At 36.3% G+C, this 18,887-nt stretch overlaps 1 protein-coding gene and 3 non-coding genes across 6 annotated transcripts; all 4 read right to left on the bottom strand.

Annotated features, from left to right (window-relative positions):
* Positions 1-1,825: 1,825 nt before the first annotated feature.
* LOC100369745 (eukaryotic initiation factor 4A-I-like) lies at positions 1,826-17,749 on the bottom strand. Of its 3 annotated transcripts, none has more exons than XM_085499503.1 (9): positions 17,478-17,744; positions 12,751-12,856; positions 12,094-12,226; positions 10,709-10,848; positions 10,110-10,275; positions 8,799-9,052; positions 6,163-6,300; positions 3,839-4,008; positions 1,826-2,662 (listed from the first exon to the last, which is right to left on the bottom strand). In XM_085499503.1, exons 1-9 carry the CDS (start codon positions 17,678-17,680, stop codon positions 2,518-2,520), a joined length of 1,455 nt encoding a protein of 484 aa, XP_085355629.1. In that variant the 5' UTR covers positions 17,681-17,744; the 3' UTR covers positions 1,826-2,517. The 3 variants fall into 3 exon arrangements, with proteins under 3 accessions (XP_085355629.1, XP_006825894.2, XP_085355640.1); XM_006825831.3 differs by lacking the exon at positions 17,478-17,744 and adding an exon at positions 15,787-15,876; XM_085499514.1 differs by lacking the exons at positions 1,826-2,662; positions 3,839-4,008 and adding an exon at positions 4,884-5,049 and having other exon boundaries at positions 17,478-17,749.
* LOC144344473 (small nucleolar RNA SNORA73 family) lies at positions 4,283-4,523 on the bottom strand. The gene has a single exon (XR_013419187.1). It is a non-coding gene; the product is annotated as a small nucleolar RNA SNORA73 family (small nucleolar RNA).
* On the bottom strand, positions 9,128-9,368 carry LOC144344474 (small nucleolar RNA SNORA73 family). Its single transcript, XR_013419188.1, has one exon. It is a non-coding gene; the product is annotated as a small nucleolar RNA SNORA73 family (small nucleolar RNA).
* Positions 11,136-11,376, bottom strand: LOC144344472 (small nucleolar RNA SNORA73 family). The gene has a single exon (XR_013419186.1). It is a non-coding gene; the product is annotated as a small nucleolar RNA SNORA73 family (small nucleolar RNA).
* Positions 17,750-18,887: the final 1,138 nt, after the last annotated feature.

The raw sequence follows: 18,887 nt of genomic DNA, 5'->3' as shown, positions 1-18,887 counted from the left end.
TCTGTGGATTATGTGAGAGTTTTCCGGGAAACTGGAGTTCAGCTTGCCACATAGATGTATGGAATGAATGCATGTCTATCAGTTATGTATTAATAAAAACTGGCGTCACCAATGAATGAAAACTATTTAAATCTGGGTATAAAAAACAAAATAGTTTTGCTTTTAATTTGTATGCATTTGTGCCAGACATCAAGCAGTCAACTTAAATTCTAGTGGTCAACCTAATTATGGCAGTCTTTTGCTTACCATGAGGGTACCATAGTTTAATATCTTACAAGAGCTTCATGCATATTCTAGTTTTTGATTTACTAAGCCAATTATACACAAGATTGGGTAGCCCCATGTATAAATGAGGAATGTAATTGTGTGAAACTAAGTTTTAAATCGCACCTTTTGGGCGATCAGTTCAGGTAGTGATACAGTGACCTTACTTGCAATAACTGTTGGCTACAACCACGCGTGATTAAACTGCTCGCCTTGTGTATTTTTGACTTCCAGATAAAGGTGGGGTTGCCGTATTGGTCCCAATAACCTAGGCTAGTGCGTCCCCCTCAACGCAGGATAGGTCATTTCTACTTTTCATCTGGTTCCACAGAGATGCCCAAACCTGAATAACCTCGACAAAATTTGCCAACATTCCATTTGTATTGCCGACCATAGACTGGCTCAGATCTTTCAAACAAGATGGCCATCAATACATGACTGATCTAGCAAACTGAAAATTGTTGGCCTCAATCATACTGGTCATGAGACTGTTGCACATGTCTTATATCTTGAATTTCCAAGGCGAATGTTCTGTCGAAGCTATCTGCTTGAAGTTATTCATTCGGACTATGTATGTGACAGTGGCCTCAGTTTACCAACAGCCAATCATATTGCTTTTTTCATCAACATGCTTGGCCAAGCTATCAAAATCCTTGGGCGGAGCAAGTCACAAGACACTCCATGTTGCTATTAAAGACTCGCACCACGCATTTCTATGGGCTCTGTGCGAGCTGCTGTGGAACGCCCGTCGAAAATAGCTAAAATCAAAAAACATCCCAAACAACCAAATTTAAATGTGTTTGTATACGAGGTAATGTCAATAACCATCCCAAAGTACTGTTTTCTAAGAGTTTTTGGCTTTTGTTTTTCACAGTGATGGTTGCCAGGTGGTGAAAATGCCTACCCCGAGAATAAAAGTCGCTGTGCAGTGGAAGCTGAGTTTGCTTGAATTTCAAGGCAATACCAGCAATATCTATACATCATGCAACTTACAGATATTCAAACAAAAGCTATACTTGGTGGAGAGTCTGACGTGTTAGTTTTTAGTCTCACTGGAAATGGTAAATCGTATGCTTTACCAGCCTTGCGACCACCAAGCATGGTAATCATGTTATCACCACTTGAGTATTATAGAAAAGTTGGTGTTGTACCTCAAAGCTAATGTCAATGCAACATATCTGCATGAAGCTGAAATCAGAAATGCAAAGCAGCAAGTGCTTTTTGGCAGTCATTATAACAAAACTTTCTATTGGTTGGTAAACTTCCTATCCTGCAACCACACGACAGTGTTACGAGGACTGAGAGGAATGTCCAAACGTAACACCGTGCAGGCAGACAATGAATTATAAGGGATGCATGAAATTTGAATGGTGCATGGATGTCAGATATATAGATCCTGAACTGTATTTCCTCAAACAAAATGGCCATAGGTCTGCAGTTTTGAACACGCGTCCCAATTTCACGACAGCGAGCAGGACTAAAAATAAATTGCTTACACAAGTTTTCGGAAGTAAATTAATTTTTTAATATACCTAGGGTTGAACATCTTACAAAGAGGCAATTTTATATTAACATCAAGCCTTCCACTGCAATTTCTATATTTGCCAGGCTTCATTTTTACCCTTTTATTTGACAATATGCATACATATACAATGTTTTTTGTGACAAAATGTTTGAAAGTGCCCAGTTTATTCACAGCAGTGAATATCAAGGGGCTATTTTTTTTACTTTTATATGCCAAAATCTACAACTAAGGCTCTAAAAATTTGTTTTCTACGAAATACGAGGGTGTCGCAGAGTGAGCAATCCCTTTGTATTGTTCAAGTTACAATATATCACTTTTTTTCACATTAATTACTATTTATATGTGTGAACTTAAATACGATATCAAATGTAGGAAGCAAAAAAAAAATAACAGTACAGGTACAGCAAACTGAACCAATAATAATACCCTTTTGTGTTTTAGCACAACTTTTCACTGAATTATTAACTGTCACACCGGATTGTGGGCACTTTTGAGGCCGTCACACGAATACTTAAAATAAATCTATATATATTCCAAAAGTTCACAACCAAGCTGGTTGTGATGTTGAGCAATGTGGATCCGTCACTGTCAAATCGTTGCCAGCACAGTAATAATTGTTATCCAGAATCCTTTGGAGCAGCAGTGGTCGCACAGGACTATTCAATAGAGAATTTGAATAACATATAGTCGTACTGCAACTGACAACAGAATCACGAATCCGAATGCTTCTAGATCAAGTCCGCAACATTCATAGGCATCTCATCAACCTGAGTATTATAAAATTGTTCAATATCTCGAAGAGTGCGAACATCATCTTCAGTCATAAAATTTATGGCTACGCCTTTACGGCCAAAACGTCCACCACGTCCAATCCTATCGAAAGAGAATGTATGAAAGATGAGTATGAGTAACAGCTGAAGGTCTGGTTTCTTGCTATAAATACCATACTTCCACAACCACAAGCCCAGGGCCTCAACATGTGAAATAAGGGCTTTCCCTGGGGTGGGTTTAGACTTTTTTTTGGTTTATCATTGTAACCATTTGAGCACCAACGAAAAATTATCCAAATTACATCTTTTGTTTACCATGCCAAAGCTCGGGGGAATAATACGTCTTTTTGAAGAAAAAAAACAAGAAAAGTAGTCAGTAACATGTTCATAAAAATACACAAATTTCATTACAATACGATTTACGGTGTAAAAAAAAGGAGTAGGGTCTGTGGGAAAACTGGCAAAGACAAAATCTTCATTATCTTTCTTGTGGGATAATTTTTATTCTAAACAAACTCTTTATGTAAAGTAACAACGGAAAGGGTTCGAACCATGTTGCGCACGTTCACCATGCACTCTGACATTAATGTTGAGCATGAAACAAACAGTAACAATCACGACTTTTTAAATGTATACTTTAATAAATGTCGTCAACACTGGTCACTCTGTCCTTATAATTGGGGATGCTCTCAAATGTCTAGAAATAGAGGGGTGGGGTGGGGTGGGAGGGGCTTATGATCAGGGAAGTAGCGTAGTATTATTACTTTTCAACAAATAATGTACATGTTGCACAGTAAATTGAGATAACAGACATGAGAACAAGTCTATCTGCCTCTCACCCACAATACCATGCCTTAATATCCTTTCTTTTGACGACCTAAATTGTCATTGTCATTCCACCAGATATATTGCTGGTAGGTACAACTACAACATAGGTGCTTTGAAGAAAGTTTTAGAGTGTGTATAGATTGAAAACATATTAACTCCCATTTGAAAATTTCTTCACCGAGTATGCACAAGTTTTGTTTTGTTTTGTTTTGTTTTGTTTTTCTTTGGAGCACATCTCCGATAAAAATGCATATAAAACCAAAATATGTATTAGTTGTATATTGAATCTTTTACTTATTTGACCATAGATACATTTCTAATTCACATAAACAACATGCGTTACTAATAAAACATTTTTCAAATGTGGCAGTACAAACAAGAGGCATTCATTCTCGTACATAGTACTATAAGAGTAAACACGTCCAAAGAAAGTTTTGACTATCATACTTGCCTGTGAATGTAGTTTTCTCTATTGGTAGGCAGGTCATAGTTGATAACCAATGATACCTGCTGGACATCAATGCCACGTGCGAGTAGATCAGTGGTAATTAAAACACGACTGGAACCAGAACGGAACTCCCTCATAATAATATCACGTTCCTTTTGGTCCATGTCTCCATGCTGAAAAGAAATAATAGTCGACTTTGTTATGGTTTCAGCAAGATGCATTGACAAAGCTCACTTGTTTGGTATTACTGTTGATATAAATGTTCCAGTACAAGTTACATGCACATGTCTATGGGTCCAATGCATCACCTGTATGTCTGTCAATGTGAATGCAGTATGACTAGAAAGAAGTGCATTGACAGTCACATTTCAAACCATGTCTGAAACAGACTAAAAACACACACATACCGCTTTTAAAAAGCAACCCAAATCAGCACTAACATTTCTGAATTGTTCCTTGCATGGTCTCTTTCCTCAGTAATGGTCACATAGTAACTCTGAGAAGGAGTGGGAATATGCAAGAATCTGTCCACACCACTGACATTATGCTGAAACATGATGACAGTGGGGACAAGATTGTTCTCCAACGTCATGGAATGGGAATATACATCATGCAAAATGTGCTCAGCTCCCGTACGCCACACTGACAGAGCCAAGTGAAGGCCAACCTCACTGGATGTCATCGTTGGAATTACAAGTCAGCTGTAATTTTAAACACCTAATCTCCACTTTTTGGGTGGGGTTTATTACCGTAAAAGTTCTTTTTGAGGCCGCGGCTTTAATTAAAATTCATTTTTTCAATGGACGAATTCAGATGCGTGAAGTCTTGGTGCGGCTTTAATTAGAGCATTCACTTCGGTAACAGTGAGATTTTTTTTCAGAAAACAAAGGCCAGAAGGGATAATGATATGCTAATGAGATGCACAACACACGATTGCAACTTTGTTGCGATTCTAAGGCACTTTCGGATTTTTACACACAGACAAACTTGTACACAAACGAAATTTCACACTGTATAACATAGTGCACAATAAATAATATCTACAAATAGATTTGTATGCATTTGCAGATTACGGTACTGTATTCTACAACTCTTGAATAGACTAATTCGTTAGCACCGGTCACTCTTTTAGTAACCGTGCAGACAGCCGTCTGACACAGTCAATTGTGGCATGTTCGACTTCCGGCAGAGTGACTGTACATTCCATGTTTAATCTAGACATCGGGGAAATTAAAATAAAAAAAGTCAATCAAAAAAAAAAAAAGATAACGAAAAAAATACTCAGTATATTATTTAATGTAATTTATATTTATTTTCTTATTTTTGATAACGAAAAGTATATATTCTAAAAGAAGTCAAAACAAAAACGAATGCATTCTTAGGAGCAAATGATCACGGTAACGGTCGTGCTGCGTTTCACACAAGTGAATAACTTGCTTGTTTTCGAAGTGTTACGATTGCTGATTATTATCAGTAGTGATTACAATAATGCCCCAAAAATAAATTCATTGAATTGTTGTGAAAATTCAACTTAGTTTCACCGCAAGCGAATGACCTTGGTCACATAAATGCTCGATCCGATACGACATCCGCCATGTTAGTTCAAACATCTTTAGTGACTTGAAACTTATGTTGACCTGATAGGTCAAGTCGCTAATTAACCAACCGAAACGCTGGATGGTGCCAAAGTGATTAAATTACCATAGCTCATTTAAATTTGTTAAAGTAGTTCAGCGACCTCATGGTAAACGAAACACGGAAGAGATTTACCGTTGTTGTAGTGCGATCGTTTGGCTTTGATTTTGATGGGAAAACGGCATAATTTTTTTTAAATCAAGAAATTAGTTGTTTTCGAAAGATTGAAGAAGAATTTAACACTTTTGAAGATAATAACAGCTCATTGTCGAAACGCAGTTTACCCAGTCACGTTACCCACAATAAACCTGTACTCTGGAATAAGCGTCAATGACTACGGAAAACCTTAATTAGACTCTAATCTAAGCGTCAGGAATCATTGAAATGTTCGAAAAATTATGCCTTAATTTAAAATTAAATGGTACATCTTTTCCTGAAATATGTGGTGGCTGTTTGGTTTGTGAAAGTTTGGGGTGCGGCTTATATTGCAGACTTTTCCCTGGGATCAAAACTTGTCAATTTCAACATGAAACAATGTCTCAAGTTAGGGGTGCGGCTTCTATTAAAGCTGCGGCCTCAAAAAGGAATTTTACGGTATTATAATATAAAATATGCATGTTGTCTTAGCCTTTTAATGTATCATAGCAAAAATAAAGTCACAACCGTTATTAACTGCTTATAATTTAACTTACCAAAGATGAAACTGTAAAGTCCCTTCCCTGCATTTTTTCAGTAAGCCAGTCAACCTTCCGCCTTGTATTACTGAAAATGACGGCCTGAGTAATAGTTAAAGTTTCATATAAATCACACAAGGTATCTAGTTTCCATTCCTGAAAAAATAAAATATCATGTAGTTAGTAAAAACTTAACTATGAATGTAGCATTAATGACCAAATTTATCACCAGATTCCCATAACCCTGAATTGAATCTTGAATTGCTCACTTGCTTTTTTTATTTGGTTACAACACCAAAACTGCACAGCAGGTGTATCTTTGAAACTTTGCAATGGAAAAATCAGTACAGTACAATACCACAACATGAATGCATTTTACAGGAAATTTATTTCTGATTTGAATACATTACTAGTTGGAAAAAGGCTTTAAAACACATCTGTCATATATTAATTGAATTGCCAAATAAACGAAAAATAAAATCGAGACCCAATTAAATTTTGGATTCAGTACATACCACTTTAAATTTCAGGTCAGCCAAATCAAATTGCTTAATTCGAGCTTTTCAGCTTTAGTATTTTATATCTTCTCACAAATCAGTTTCACATTTTTTACAGCATTATAAGCTGGGAAGTTGTTTTCACCCACCCCTGCTCCAGTGCAGCCAATCTCAATTTCAAAACGACGCTGCAGTTCTTATTGCCAATGAATTAAATATGAATATTAAGGAAATGCTAACATCCCAGCATAATCAGCCAAAATTTTAGTTTTACCGTACTTATCCGGGTAAGAGCCCATGCCTGGACAAACGCACACCCCCCACTTTTGACACAATAAAGAAGTTGAGGTCATATCCGGGCACACGCCCAGGGGGTCTTTTTCTACACAAAAAATTACAAAAAACTATTTTCTATTTGTTGACTGTGGTTGTATTAACAGCTGACTTTCTTGAAGTCTGTCGTGATGCTTATAAATTTATTTTAAATATAATTGTTTCTTGCACAAAACAAGGGGTGAACGCGAAATAGCTGTGACAGCTTTTTGCCTTCAGGGCAGCGTGTTCACCGCTTATTTTTTTTTCAGAATCATAACAGTCAGCAAGTCTATAAAAATATATATTAAAGCAGAAACTGTAGTTCTTTTTTTTTGAAATATGTCTTGGCCCTAAAAAGGGCCAGTCGTTTGGTTTGTGCTTCCTTAGAAACGATTCAAGCAAATCGTATAAGGAGACCAGGTAATCAAGTGTCGCACTCGTTTGGCTTTAGCGTTGTCGACAATGAAACCAATGTTGCAATATTGTAGCAACCCGTACCTGGAAGAGTGGTTGAAATCGCGTTATTTGGGCTTCATAAATATGTGCTAGCAGCTTGCGAATCCATAACTGGGGCCAGCAATTTTGCAATGTCATGCCGAAGACTGCCAACTTTTTTACCATCTTTTATCACCGCTATTGCATTCCTGTCATGGAAACTATTCTTGTTGTTTGATTTAAAAAAAAAACTTCCTATTTCAAGTCCACCACGATATCCGCGATATAGTGACACAATCCAAACGCCGGAACTTGATGAATGATAACTTTCACTGCGATTGATAAGCGTCGAATCTAACAAGAAAGCAATGTCACGATTTGACCTTTATGATGAAATACCAGTAGTGATGCTAATCAGTAAAGGTCAAAGATGATTGCCAGATTGTAAACAAAAGCATTGTGTGCCATCGCAGCAGAGGGGACCCAGTTTTCCTGTCTCTTTATTGCGATTAGACATGAATGAAAAGTGCGAAGCTGACAGACTGCTAAATTCGTGGATTAAAAGTGCTAAGTCCAAATTGTGTGATACGATATCGACGAACTTCAGGAAGAAGTTGTAGGGATTTTGTTCAATGGCTACAGTGACGCCGTCTTGGACTTTCAGGGTTTTGAGTTTGACGAAGATGGCAATGAACGTACAAATAAGGATCTGAGAAGTTTTTTTAAACAGCTATGAATTTTTATAATTTTTACTGTGTAAATTTGTAAATTATTATTGATCTTGTATGACAGTTGATTCGTAATTTGTCGAGACCGGAAATCATTTTACGCAGTTTAACCCCTGATATTTTAATTCATTTTGAGTTCACGCGCTTGTCGGCGGGAAAATCCTAGTTCAAATGATTTCTCACTGTAGATTTTTATTATTTCTGGTTAATTTGTCACTTTATGTTGCATATTGTTCATTTATTTCCGTTGCATGTTTTCATTTGCCGTTCTATTCCCTACCGCAGTTCGATCTGCGTGTTGTCAATATCGCAAATTTTCAGGTTTTTTGCCAGGAATCTCCTGGCAAACGCCCACCCCTATTTTTTGGCAATTTTCCATGTTCAGGACCCGAGGCTTATACCCGGATAAATACGGTACAATGTAATTAATGTTCTATCATTGCAATGCTTTTTTTAAGCTGGGAAAGCATGTAAAGTTGTGGTGGACCATACGCACAATTTTGCAAGCTTTTAAGTTCTTTTGCATAGAGATGCATCAAGAACCCCGGGAGAACACGTTTAGTTTTTCGACAAGACGGTTAATTTACATATTAGAGAAGTGGGTATTAATTGATCACACGGACTCCGGATCACCATTTCTACTTTTGACCCTAGGGTGCCAAAATTATTAAAAACTTGCCTCTCTTTCCACATTGATATAGAATTGTCTAATACCCTCCAGGGTGAGTTCTTCCTTTCTGACAAGGATCCTAATTGGATCACGCATGAATTTCTTAGTCACTTCAAGCACATCAACTGGCATGGTAGCTGACAGCAGTATGACTTGTACGCTGTGAGGCAACAGCCTAAAGACATCATAGATTTGATCTTTGAAACCTCTCGACAACATTTCGTCAGCTTCATCCAATACAAAAATTTTTATATCGCTCACATCTGAAAGAGTTGAAAACAAATTTTTGTTTGATTTGTGAAGCACATAGGAATTTAATTTATTCAACCAAAAATTAACAATGTTCCTTGCATGGTCTCTTTCCTCAGTAATGGTCACATAGTAACTCTGAGAAGGAGTGGGAATATGCAAGAATCTGTCCACACCACTGACATTATGCTGAAACATGATGACAGTGGGGACAAGATTGTTCTCCAACGTCATGGAATGGGAATATACATCATGCAAAATGTGCTCAGCTCCCGTACGCCACACTGACAGAGCCAAGTGAAGGCCAACCTCACTGGATGTCATCGTTGGAATTACAAGTCAGCTGTAATTTTAAACACCTATGAGCCAACTCCATTTTTTGGGATGGGTGTTTATTTCCTCGTGAGCTCATCTCTTCCAAAACACAAATTAACTGTCATGTCAAGAAGTGTGGTTGGAGATATTGGACATAGTTTTACTTTTCCAAATTACTGTATCTGTGTGTATATGACTACCATACATGGGTAAGCTACAATGACCTGTTGACAATGAAAGGCAGTAAAGCGTACATTATCAGTAATTCAACTGAACAAATAAATGCCATCACGATTATTTCCTGGATAGTTGTTAGTACCGTAAAATCTGTATTAGAAGCCGCATCCATAATAGAAGTCGCACCCATTCTTTTTGAACAATTGAGAACCAAAAATTCACCATTTCTCATATGTGTAGACGCTCTAATAGAAGCCGTATCCTCTCTGTTGCATTGTACCATTTTAATAGAAGCCGCGGTTTCTAATACAGATTTTACAGTACTGGGTAAACCATGCAGACAAACATGGCAGAAATTGCTTTACATTGACTGCGCACAATCAAAGACATTCAACAGCAAAGATAATTAAGATCCTTTTTCTGAATTCTGATGGTACATCAACAATGCAATATAAAATGTGCGCATGTGCAAATTTATTCTGCACATCTGTCCCCAAGAGAACTCAGGAAAAGGGTTCTTTAAAATAGATAAATGTAAAGGAAAAATACACAAGCCAGTTTTGAATGTCGAATACTTACTTAGAGCTCTACGATTGATCATGTCATGCACACGACCTGGAGTTCCTACCACCACGTGTTGCCCACTTTCAAGTTTTCGCATGTCCTCACGAACATTTGTACCACCAATACAGGCATGGCACTGAGCACCCATGTAATCACCTAAAGCAATCACCACTTTCTGAATCTGCAACAAAAGTTCTAATTATGATATCAACTACAATTGAAATCCAGCTTGAATAATAATCAAAACACCGAACATTTCTTCAAAAGGATATAAAAATTGCAGAGCAACAAGCAAAACTATTGTCATAAAATGTATCAAGTCACACAACATGAATGATTATTTGACCAATCACATGCAATACAATCAAAAAAAAAAAAAAAAAACACTACTGAGCATTATGATGATGACCATAACATCAAAATCAAAATTTATTTTCACTGATATTTTACTATTTTGAGCATATTCACTGTTGTAATTTCACAAATTTAAGAAAACAATGTCATGTAGATTTAATATAGCGGATTTTATTTATCAGCGAAATTAAAACCCAGTGAAATATTAATGCATTTACAGTAGTTTTGAAGCATGTTTTGGATGGCACTACTATACTAACCTGCTGGGCTAATTCACGTGTGGGGGCAAGAATCAGAGCCTGGCTGCTCATTCTTGTAATTTCCAACTGCTGCAGGATAGCAATTGAAAATGTGGCAGTTTTGCCAGTACCTGACTGGGCTTGAGCAATAACGTCTCTACCTGAAAATAAATAATCCAAAACTTAATTCTGCTTTTCCTACTAAACTTATGTTTATGTCAAACAGTGACATGAATAATAAACTCATTTTTACATGCATACACCACACTTTTAAAGAGCCTTGTTGCCAAGTAGCAACAGAGATGCGCTTAGAATAGAGCAAATGCAGCTTCAACAAAACTGCCATTAACTAAATTAACTACTTTACAATCAAAATTATTACACTGCTCCATTGTTGTTAGTTGTAAGTGATTTGTAGTACTATTGCACTACTACATGAACCATGTTAAATTGTTCCTTGCATGGTCTCTTTCCTCAGTAATGGTCACATAGTAACTCTGAGAAGGAGTGGGAATATGCAAGAATCTGTCCACACCACTGACATTATGCTGAAACATGATGACAGCGGGGACAAGATTGTTCTCCAACGTCGTGGAATGGGAATATACATCATGCAAAATATGCTCAGCTCCCGTATGCCACACTGACAGAGCCAAGTGAAGGCCAACCTCACTGGATGTCATCGTTGGAATTGCATTGTAACAAGACAGTATAGGTAATATGACAGAACCCCATGAAACCATGTTTGCAGGGTATGGAAGTTATTTTCATGAGTGATGAGGTGTATCATGTGGTCGAGTGAAAATGCAGCATGAATACACCACATCACAAGTAAAAAATATATCCCATACTACAAAAATGTCAGGACAAGGCCGTGGGGTCTATTACACACATTTCCAGACTTTATAAAAATCACAGCGTTGTACATCTACGGCACCTACAATTTTTGAACAAGTGCAAGCAAAGTTTGAGACCATTAAATTCTGTTCAGTGATTGATTAACTTGATGTTCTATCCAATTCACACACAAACTCGCTCAGTGTTAGCAATAATGATACCAACTGCAGCATACAAAACAAAATTCAAGAGCTTTTTAAAACAAATACACATAACTATACCACTGTGAACGACTGTTTATCCCATTTAATTGTATTTTTATATCAACATCACAGAGTAAAAGTGTATTTCAAACATCAAGACGAAGGCATATGAACAACATTAAATATCATACTTATTTGCATATCACCAGTGAACACATAGACAGGTTGGCACATGGCAAAATTGCAGATTCACTGTTAAACAAATTAGTTTTCGTTTCCCATTAAGTATTTTTAATTGGATCCTATGAAGGTATCCAATGGAATACTACACAAACCAAATAACTGGACGTTTTTTTTTTCACTTACCTTTGCAACAGGGAATAATGGCACGCTGCTGAATTGCAGACGGCTTTTCAAAACCATAGGCATAAATGCCTCTGAGTAAGTCTTCTTTCAGATTCATATTATCAAAATTATCAACTACCTCATCCCAGTTACTCTGCAAAAAAAAAAAGCAACACATTTCTAATCTATCTAAAAATTATGGTTTTGTATATTGTAGAGCAGAGGGTGAATGGAGAGTTGAATACTGATAATCAAGTTGAAAGATGCATTACTGTAAAGATTAAGCTTGTACTTCGTGTTAAAGTAGTTTGCTTCCATTAAAAACTATATTCAGAAATCCTCAAAATGCAGCAAAAGGTGGTTAGGTTGCTGTAATATCCAAATTGTTGATAAAAAAATATATGGTCACCGACCGAACTAGGTTTTCCACACAATGGCCTTATATACTACATATGCTAAAAATAAATGGGAGAATTCTGAATATTTGTACAATTTTATCCATGGAATGTGTTTACATGGATCACACGGAAAATGTTCTAAAATGACCACTTTTTAGATCATTTTGCACATGTTTTTTTGGGAACACGTTCTTTCTCCATAAAAACACAATTTTTGAAAGATTTACTGATTAATTTTTGTCATGTTTCAAAGGTAGCTTTTACTTGAAGTTCAACTTACTTCAATAGTGCCTTCAGGTTCCATACCTCCTGGGCCCTCCTCTGCATTGGAAGCATCCTGGGGTTGTCCATTTCTATTGTCAGGGCCTGGACCCCAGTCCTGGGACCTGGAACAGGCAAACATTAAATGTCAGAAAAATAGGTACAGACAACTTACCAAACTTGACTATCGATATTTCAAATATTAGTATACACAAAAAATTTCCTATTTATTATTGTAGTTAGTGTTCCTCCTAAGCAAAATCAAATTAGATGCATTTTAATACATACATGGCAAATTTAAGATGTATACTTTTGTTTATAGTAATGTAGTTAGAACATAAGCATATCAGCAATATGGATCCAGAAGCTGATGCATCTACACATTCAGTGAATATTAATGAAGAATTTAATACCATTTTCCTTCTAAACTGGACAGACTACAAACATCTACCTGCCAAGAACAAGCATCAATAAAATTTCCCCTGTGTTAATGTACACTAGTGACGATTTGCACAAAGCTACTCACTTGCCAAGCTACAAGGTCATATTATCCACAAAGGAAGTATATGAGAAACTGTAAATCAACCCTACATTAACCATATGGCACTACATTAACATAGTACAAGTATTCAAACAAGTAGATCAAAAGTGAATGGACAAAGAACTGCAGTTGGATACAGCTGTTAATTTAACAATTAACAGAACCAACTTGTTGTCAAACCCGTTGTGAAGCTGACTGCATATCACTCCTTCCATTGGTGCCCAAGTAATATGTTTTTAAATATTTAAATCTTCGGAGGTCCAAATGCAAAATTGTTGATAACCATAAGAAATCTAAAATTTCTACCCCTTTCAAATAATTAGTTTTGAAAAACTAATAGTTCTAGAATACTAATTTACATTTAAATTTTTAGAGTAAACCAATGAAAAAACAATTAAAGGTAGCATATATAATAATGCATCATTTGTTGTCTGCTAACACAATCACTCGCAGTGTTCATAAAAAAAACACACAGTTAGCACTGTAGAAGACTATTACGCAAATAGGTAAAATAAGTTTCATTTGTTAATTTACTCGTTTTACCTTAACCCTTATCTGGTTAAGTCAGGATAAGGGTTAATATGTTAATTGCCACATTAAATGACATGTAGTGAAATCAACAGATCAAAATGCAACTCAGATAAAAATGTTGTCATTTTTGTGTGTATGCATGCATGCATTATCATTTGCATTTTGATTTTTCCAGTTTTTGTTTTCATTAATTAAGGCTTAAATTAGTTAAACTACTAGTAGAGGTGAACAGAAATTTGGAAAACTAAAAGCAGTATTTAAGAAGTTCAATAAATTACCAAAATTAAATTAAAACCAAACATAAAATACAATACGAGCTTAAGATAATTAGACAAATTGTAAATAAAAGAAGTTTCAGTGTGCATCTTTCTTATTTTCAGGGATGAAAGAATTTTCAATCAAACTGCCATTTTGGGAGGGGAGGGGGGTCATTGAAAATATTGTTTAGTCGATTTCTGGAACGGCATCAAGTATTTTTATTCACTAACACTTGTTATCGAATACTTATACTGTATGGACAGTGCAACAGTGAATAATTTGTTGCATTTTGTTAGGCTTGTCATGGAACTGAAGAAGAACGAGAAAGAAAATAGATTAAATACTAGTACTTGAATGCTTAGATTATGTGATTATTCTTTTGTTTTAATTATCGCATTGAATAATGTTTCATATATACATAAAGTCAATCTTAAGCCCAGCGTGTACTGATGGTATTATTTTGGAAAAGCGGACATTCTTTCCTAGTGTTTTTAGTTCCATGGGCTAGCTATGAAAACATCACTACGATTACAGGAAGATGGCACAGCATGCTGAAAAACTACAAGACCAAAATAAAATAGATTATTGTGAAAAAAAATAACCTGTTTAGTGAGTTCTTTAAGGACCCTAACCCCAAAATGTCACCCTTCCGGATTTTAACTGTATACACAGTTTAGATAACTGTCTTCAACAACTACATGTACAACTAAATTGAGGGGGGGGGGGGGGGGGGTTAGGTCATGGACGAGAGGGTTTTGATATTGCCAAACTCTCACTAGTTAGGAAACTAAAAGAAAGACCCTACTCTATGCTAGGAACCCAGATAAAAAGTTCACAATATTCCTTTGTACTGGGGGTATTTTGAATTTGTCATGGGAAAAATCATACATATATCTGGAAATGGTTTAGTTGCTCCTGATATGATTTATAGACCAATAAAAAAGTAATACTAATAGAGTAATTATCGTTTTGTTCGTTTTAGGGAAAAAGCACACATTTCGAACTGTTTGATTCACCACCATGAAATCAACCTGATGAAATAAATCCATATTAATCCTGCAATTCACAATGACAAATTTCTGAGCATAGCGACTTAAAAGCAGTAAACATTCAACACAGTACGACTCTTTTTTTGGATTATTCATTCATTTGACGTCAGACTGGTGTCGACCTTGAAGCTTGGCGATGTACCACGGAAACGGAGTGCATGTGTCGCAACAAACAATTAAACAGCAACTATACGATGAAATCTATATTTCACAAAGGAAAAATCATAATTTTACATAAATATTCGTAACGATAACAACCTTAGTGATAGAAATTGCATCCGATAATAAAAAATCTTGACTGCAATCTCGGCAACACATTTTTTCCGTGGAAATTAACATGTACCATTAAAATACAATTATTTTCACAGCCAACGTGACCGAAACATTTCTGTAGTTCTTTCAGAAAATACAGAAGAACTATCAAGGCCTATACACTTCTATTTTTTTCTCAATAGGCATATGGTAACCGGCATTTTTACACGTGCTTTTCTCATCCGCCATGTTGGTCCTGTTTGACGACCAACCTCTTTAGCACTGTGAAATTACAGGCTTCCATATCATTGTTAGCCGAAACAATGAACAGACACATTCTGTAATTAATAACGACAAAATATATGTTACACTTCGGAATTGTGAAAATGAAGCACGTCAAGAATTTTCAAAATATTTAGCTCACCTAGAATCACTCGCTTCATCGTAGTTAGACATCTTTAGCGAAAGTAGAGCCGAGAGGGAGAATGACCTTACTGTGAGCTATACAGCTGATTAGGCACTATTTTCTTCCGCAGACACAATTGACGTAAGATAACATAAAACTGATTTAATATATTAACGTGAAATATGCAGATTTCACTATAGTACAAAATTTGACGTTTTTTGGTATCATTGACGATAAGAATACAAATATAAATAGTGATTAAATAGCACTCATTCATTCATGCGGAGGAATTTGATAACCATGTGAATAGGCCATCCTTATACGGGGTTTCTCGTCCTGCCCCTCCAGATTGCGCAATAGATTCTTACTAGCTGTCATTTCCTGGGCGTAACTTGATAAAGTTGAGGTGTGGTGGGATCCCGTGTGGGGTGCTGGTGGGCTGGGGTTGATGCAAGGGTTAACGTTGTCATGAAAAACAATAAATGTGTATACTAACACATCACAATGGCTAATATTTTAAGTACGAGAAGTTATTATTAAATATACTTTCAAAAGTTTTGATCATTTTTTGTACAATAAATTAATATATTACGTAAAATCACTCATAGTTTTAAGACAAATTGTTCATTTTACAAACAACTAAATGCAAACACAAAAATGCGCGTAAACAATTTAATATTGCGATGGAAGGAATGTGTAGTATGATATCGTCACGTGGGGGCGTGCTCATCCGAACTCGGTTGCGAAACGTTTTGTATGTCAGGTGCAATTTCCAAAATTTCATTGGTGATAACAGTACTGAAACCAGTGAATTACCAAAATTCCGCGTCAAATGAAAGTACAATATTTATGACTATTTTAATATAGACTTGAAATTAAAAAAATTGCACCGATTTAGGAAAACAAATAGATCGTACACACACCTCAGTTGGAACACGGCCTCGGGTTCGGTAAACTAACTTGTGGGTAATATATTTTTGACATGATGGCATTTATGGCAAATACCAACGCCAGAAATTCACTAATCTCGGGCTAGAAACAGCCCGCTGTGCTGTTCGGTCGGGTTGAGTGTATCACATTGACGCCGAGTTCACACTTTGTTAACAAGGAAACCCAAGAACAATAATCATTAACTTTGAACTTGAACCGACGATCAAACCCTCATATCAAGAGATCGAATCTTTCTTAAAGGGCGGCAGTCGTCGTGCCGCGTCCTGTTCGATATGGGACTCATAGTGACGTATACAACGCATGTAAAATACATTGTTTATTTACATGAAATTTGAACACGCGCTGCGCGACGACCACTGCGCTTTAAAATATGCCTGCATGCGACCTCAGACAACTAACAAATTAGTTGGTTGTCTGCTGAGCTGCGACTTAGTATCATCGCAGATCATGATTTTGTTTCAGATATTCCGAAAATGAAAGTTTAAGTTGAGTCACTTATTACACGAAATTTCCAGGCATTAGCCCGATTTTGGTTACCGATATAACTTTCGCTTATATTAATTAAAGCTACTGTCAACAAAATTCGACGTCACTGTCAGCTAGACATTACATAATACCGAACCAAATCCCCTTTCTATCTAAATTATCTTTTCGTTTTTCCTAGTGAAAATTATGCTCGCTCTTCCATAAAAGTTATATCATAGATCTAAAAGAATTGAAATGAATACAGTAGTATCATAAGTAGACGATCGCCATACCTGTAACAACCATGGCTATCATGCATTCCGTTGTTATACTGGATCAAACTATCGTCATACTGCCGTCTTCGGTTAACAACTCCAGATTGTCGTTTTTTCTTTTTGCCAATATAAGAGTCGCTAGGAAAATATTCACCAAATCCACTGCTGTCATAAACGCCCCTGAAGTCTTCTCTTGAAGTATGCGCGTAGTATTTGCTCATAGCAATATTGTGCTAACAAGTATGTTTACTTTCGTGTTTATTAAATGCTTATTTCGAAATGATCAACGTCTTTGTTTTCGCTCTTTATAAAGCTGGCGGATTGCGAAATACCTTCACCGTTTCCCGACAACAAGAGTGACGCATTCGGCTATTTGTACATGTGCGTATAGTTGTTTATGCATCAGCGCCCCCAATAGAACACATTGGACGAGATCGATTGGGAGAAGAAGATTACGACATATAGTGCAGCGCCACCAGGCGATGCGTTTACCGTAAAAAAACAAAAGCAAAAAACATTTGGTATATCAATTTCGATTCAGCTCCTGGTTTAGCTGGAAGTTTAATTTAGCTAATGTTCCACTAGATATCTGGAGGATAGATATATAGAATAATCTAAATAAACTACCAATTCTAACACAATGTTTATTCAGAATATGCTGGTACTCACATACACCGGAGCATTTTAACAACACTGCACATTTTAACAACTCTTGCAAAACGAACCCTTGTTACAGGCTTGTGGATATTTATCTCGTACAAAAAAGACAGGGTTATAAAATCTGCTCTTTGGTCATCATTCACATATTTTTATTACCTTAAAGTACATTTGCAAAATATTTTTTATACAGATGACTAATAGTTGGAGGAGACATGTGAAAGAAAACAACAAATTGACAAATTAGGGTCACATGGCATCAAAATACTTCAGAATCGCGAGATAAAGTTGTTTTTTGTCACTGTCGAACACAGTTCAAGGTGACTCTTTTGTTCTACCAAGATTATCTAACTAAGTTTTTAAATATTACATGCATTAGGGAGGATATGGGCTCGATTCCCGGAGCCGACTGTTTTTACTCGGCAGTTAGTTAGTACTAAGTTCCCGGAATATAGTTGTGACTTGAATACCAGGGAATGTCTCTTATTTTCGTGTGATGAGTATATTTTTCATCTTAATTTTGTGAACAGCATGAAAAAATGTGATCATCTGTTTTAATGTAGATTGACACTATGAGTGGTGTTCTGTATCACAATAAACACTCACTAAAAGTTGTCTATTTCATTGTCAAGCTGAATATATCTAAAATGCTACTCTTTCAAACACCAACCCTCAGACAACTAAACGAATTATAAGGTTATATAAGTTAAGGTATAGAAATCGAGAATAACAAACCTCGTGTAGAATGCGTGGATGTGTTGTGGGTAATGG

Source organism: Saccoglossus kowalevskii, chromosome 1, assembly GCF_978046115.1.
Source record: "Saccoglossus kowalevskii chromosome 1, keSacKowa6.1, whole genome shotgun sequence".
Taxonomy (NCBI): domain Eukaryota; kingdom Metazoa; phylum Hemichordata; class Enteropneusta; family Harrimaniidae; genus Saccoglossus; species Saccoglossus kowalevskii.
The sequence above is the reverse complement of the archived record's forward strand: the minus strand, read 5'-3'. Positions and strand labels throughout refer to the sequence as shown.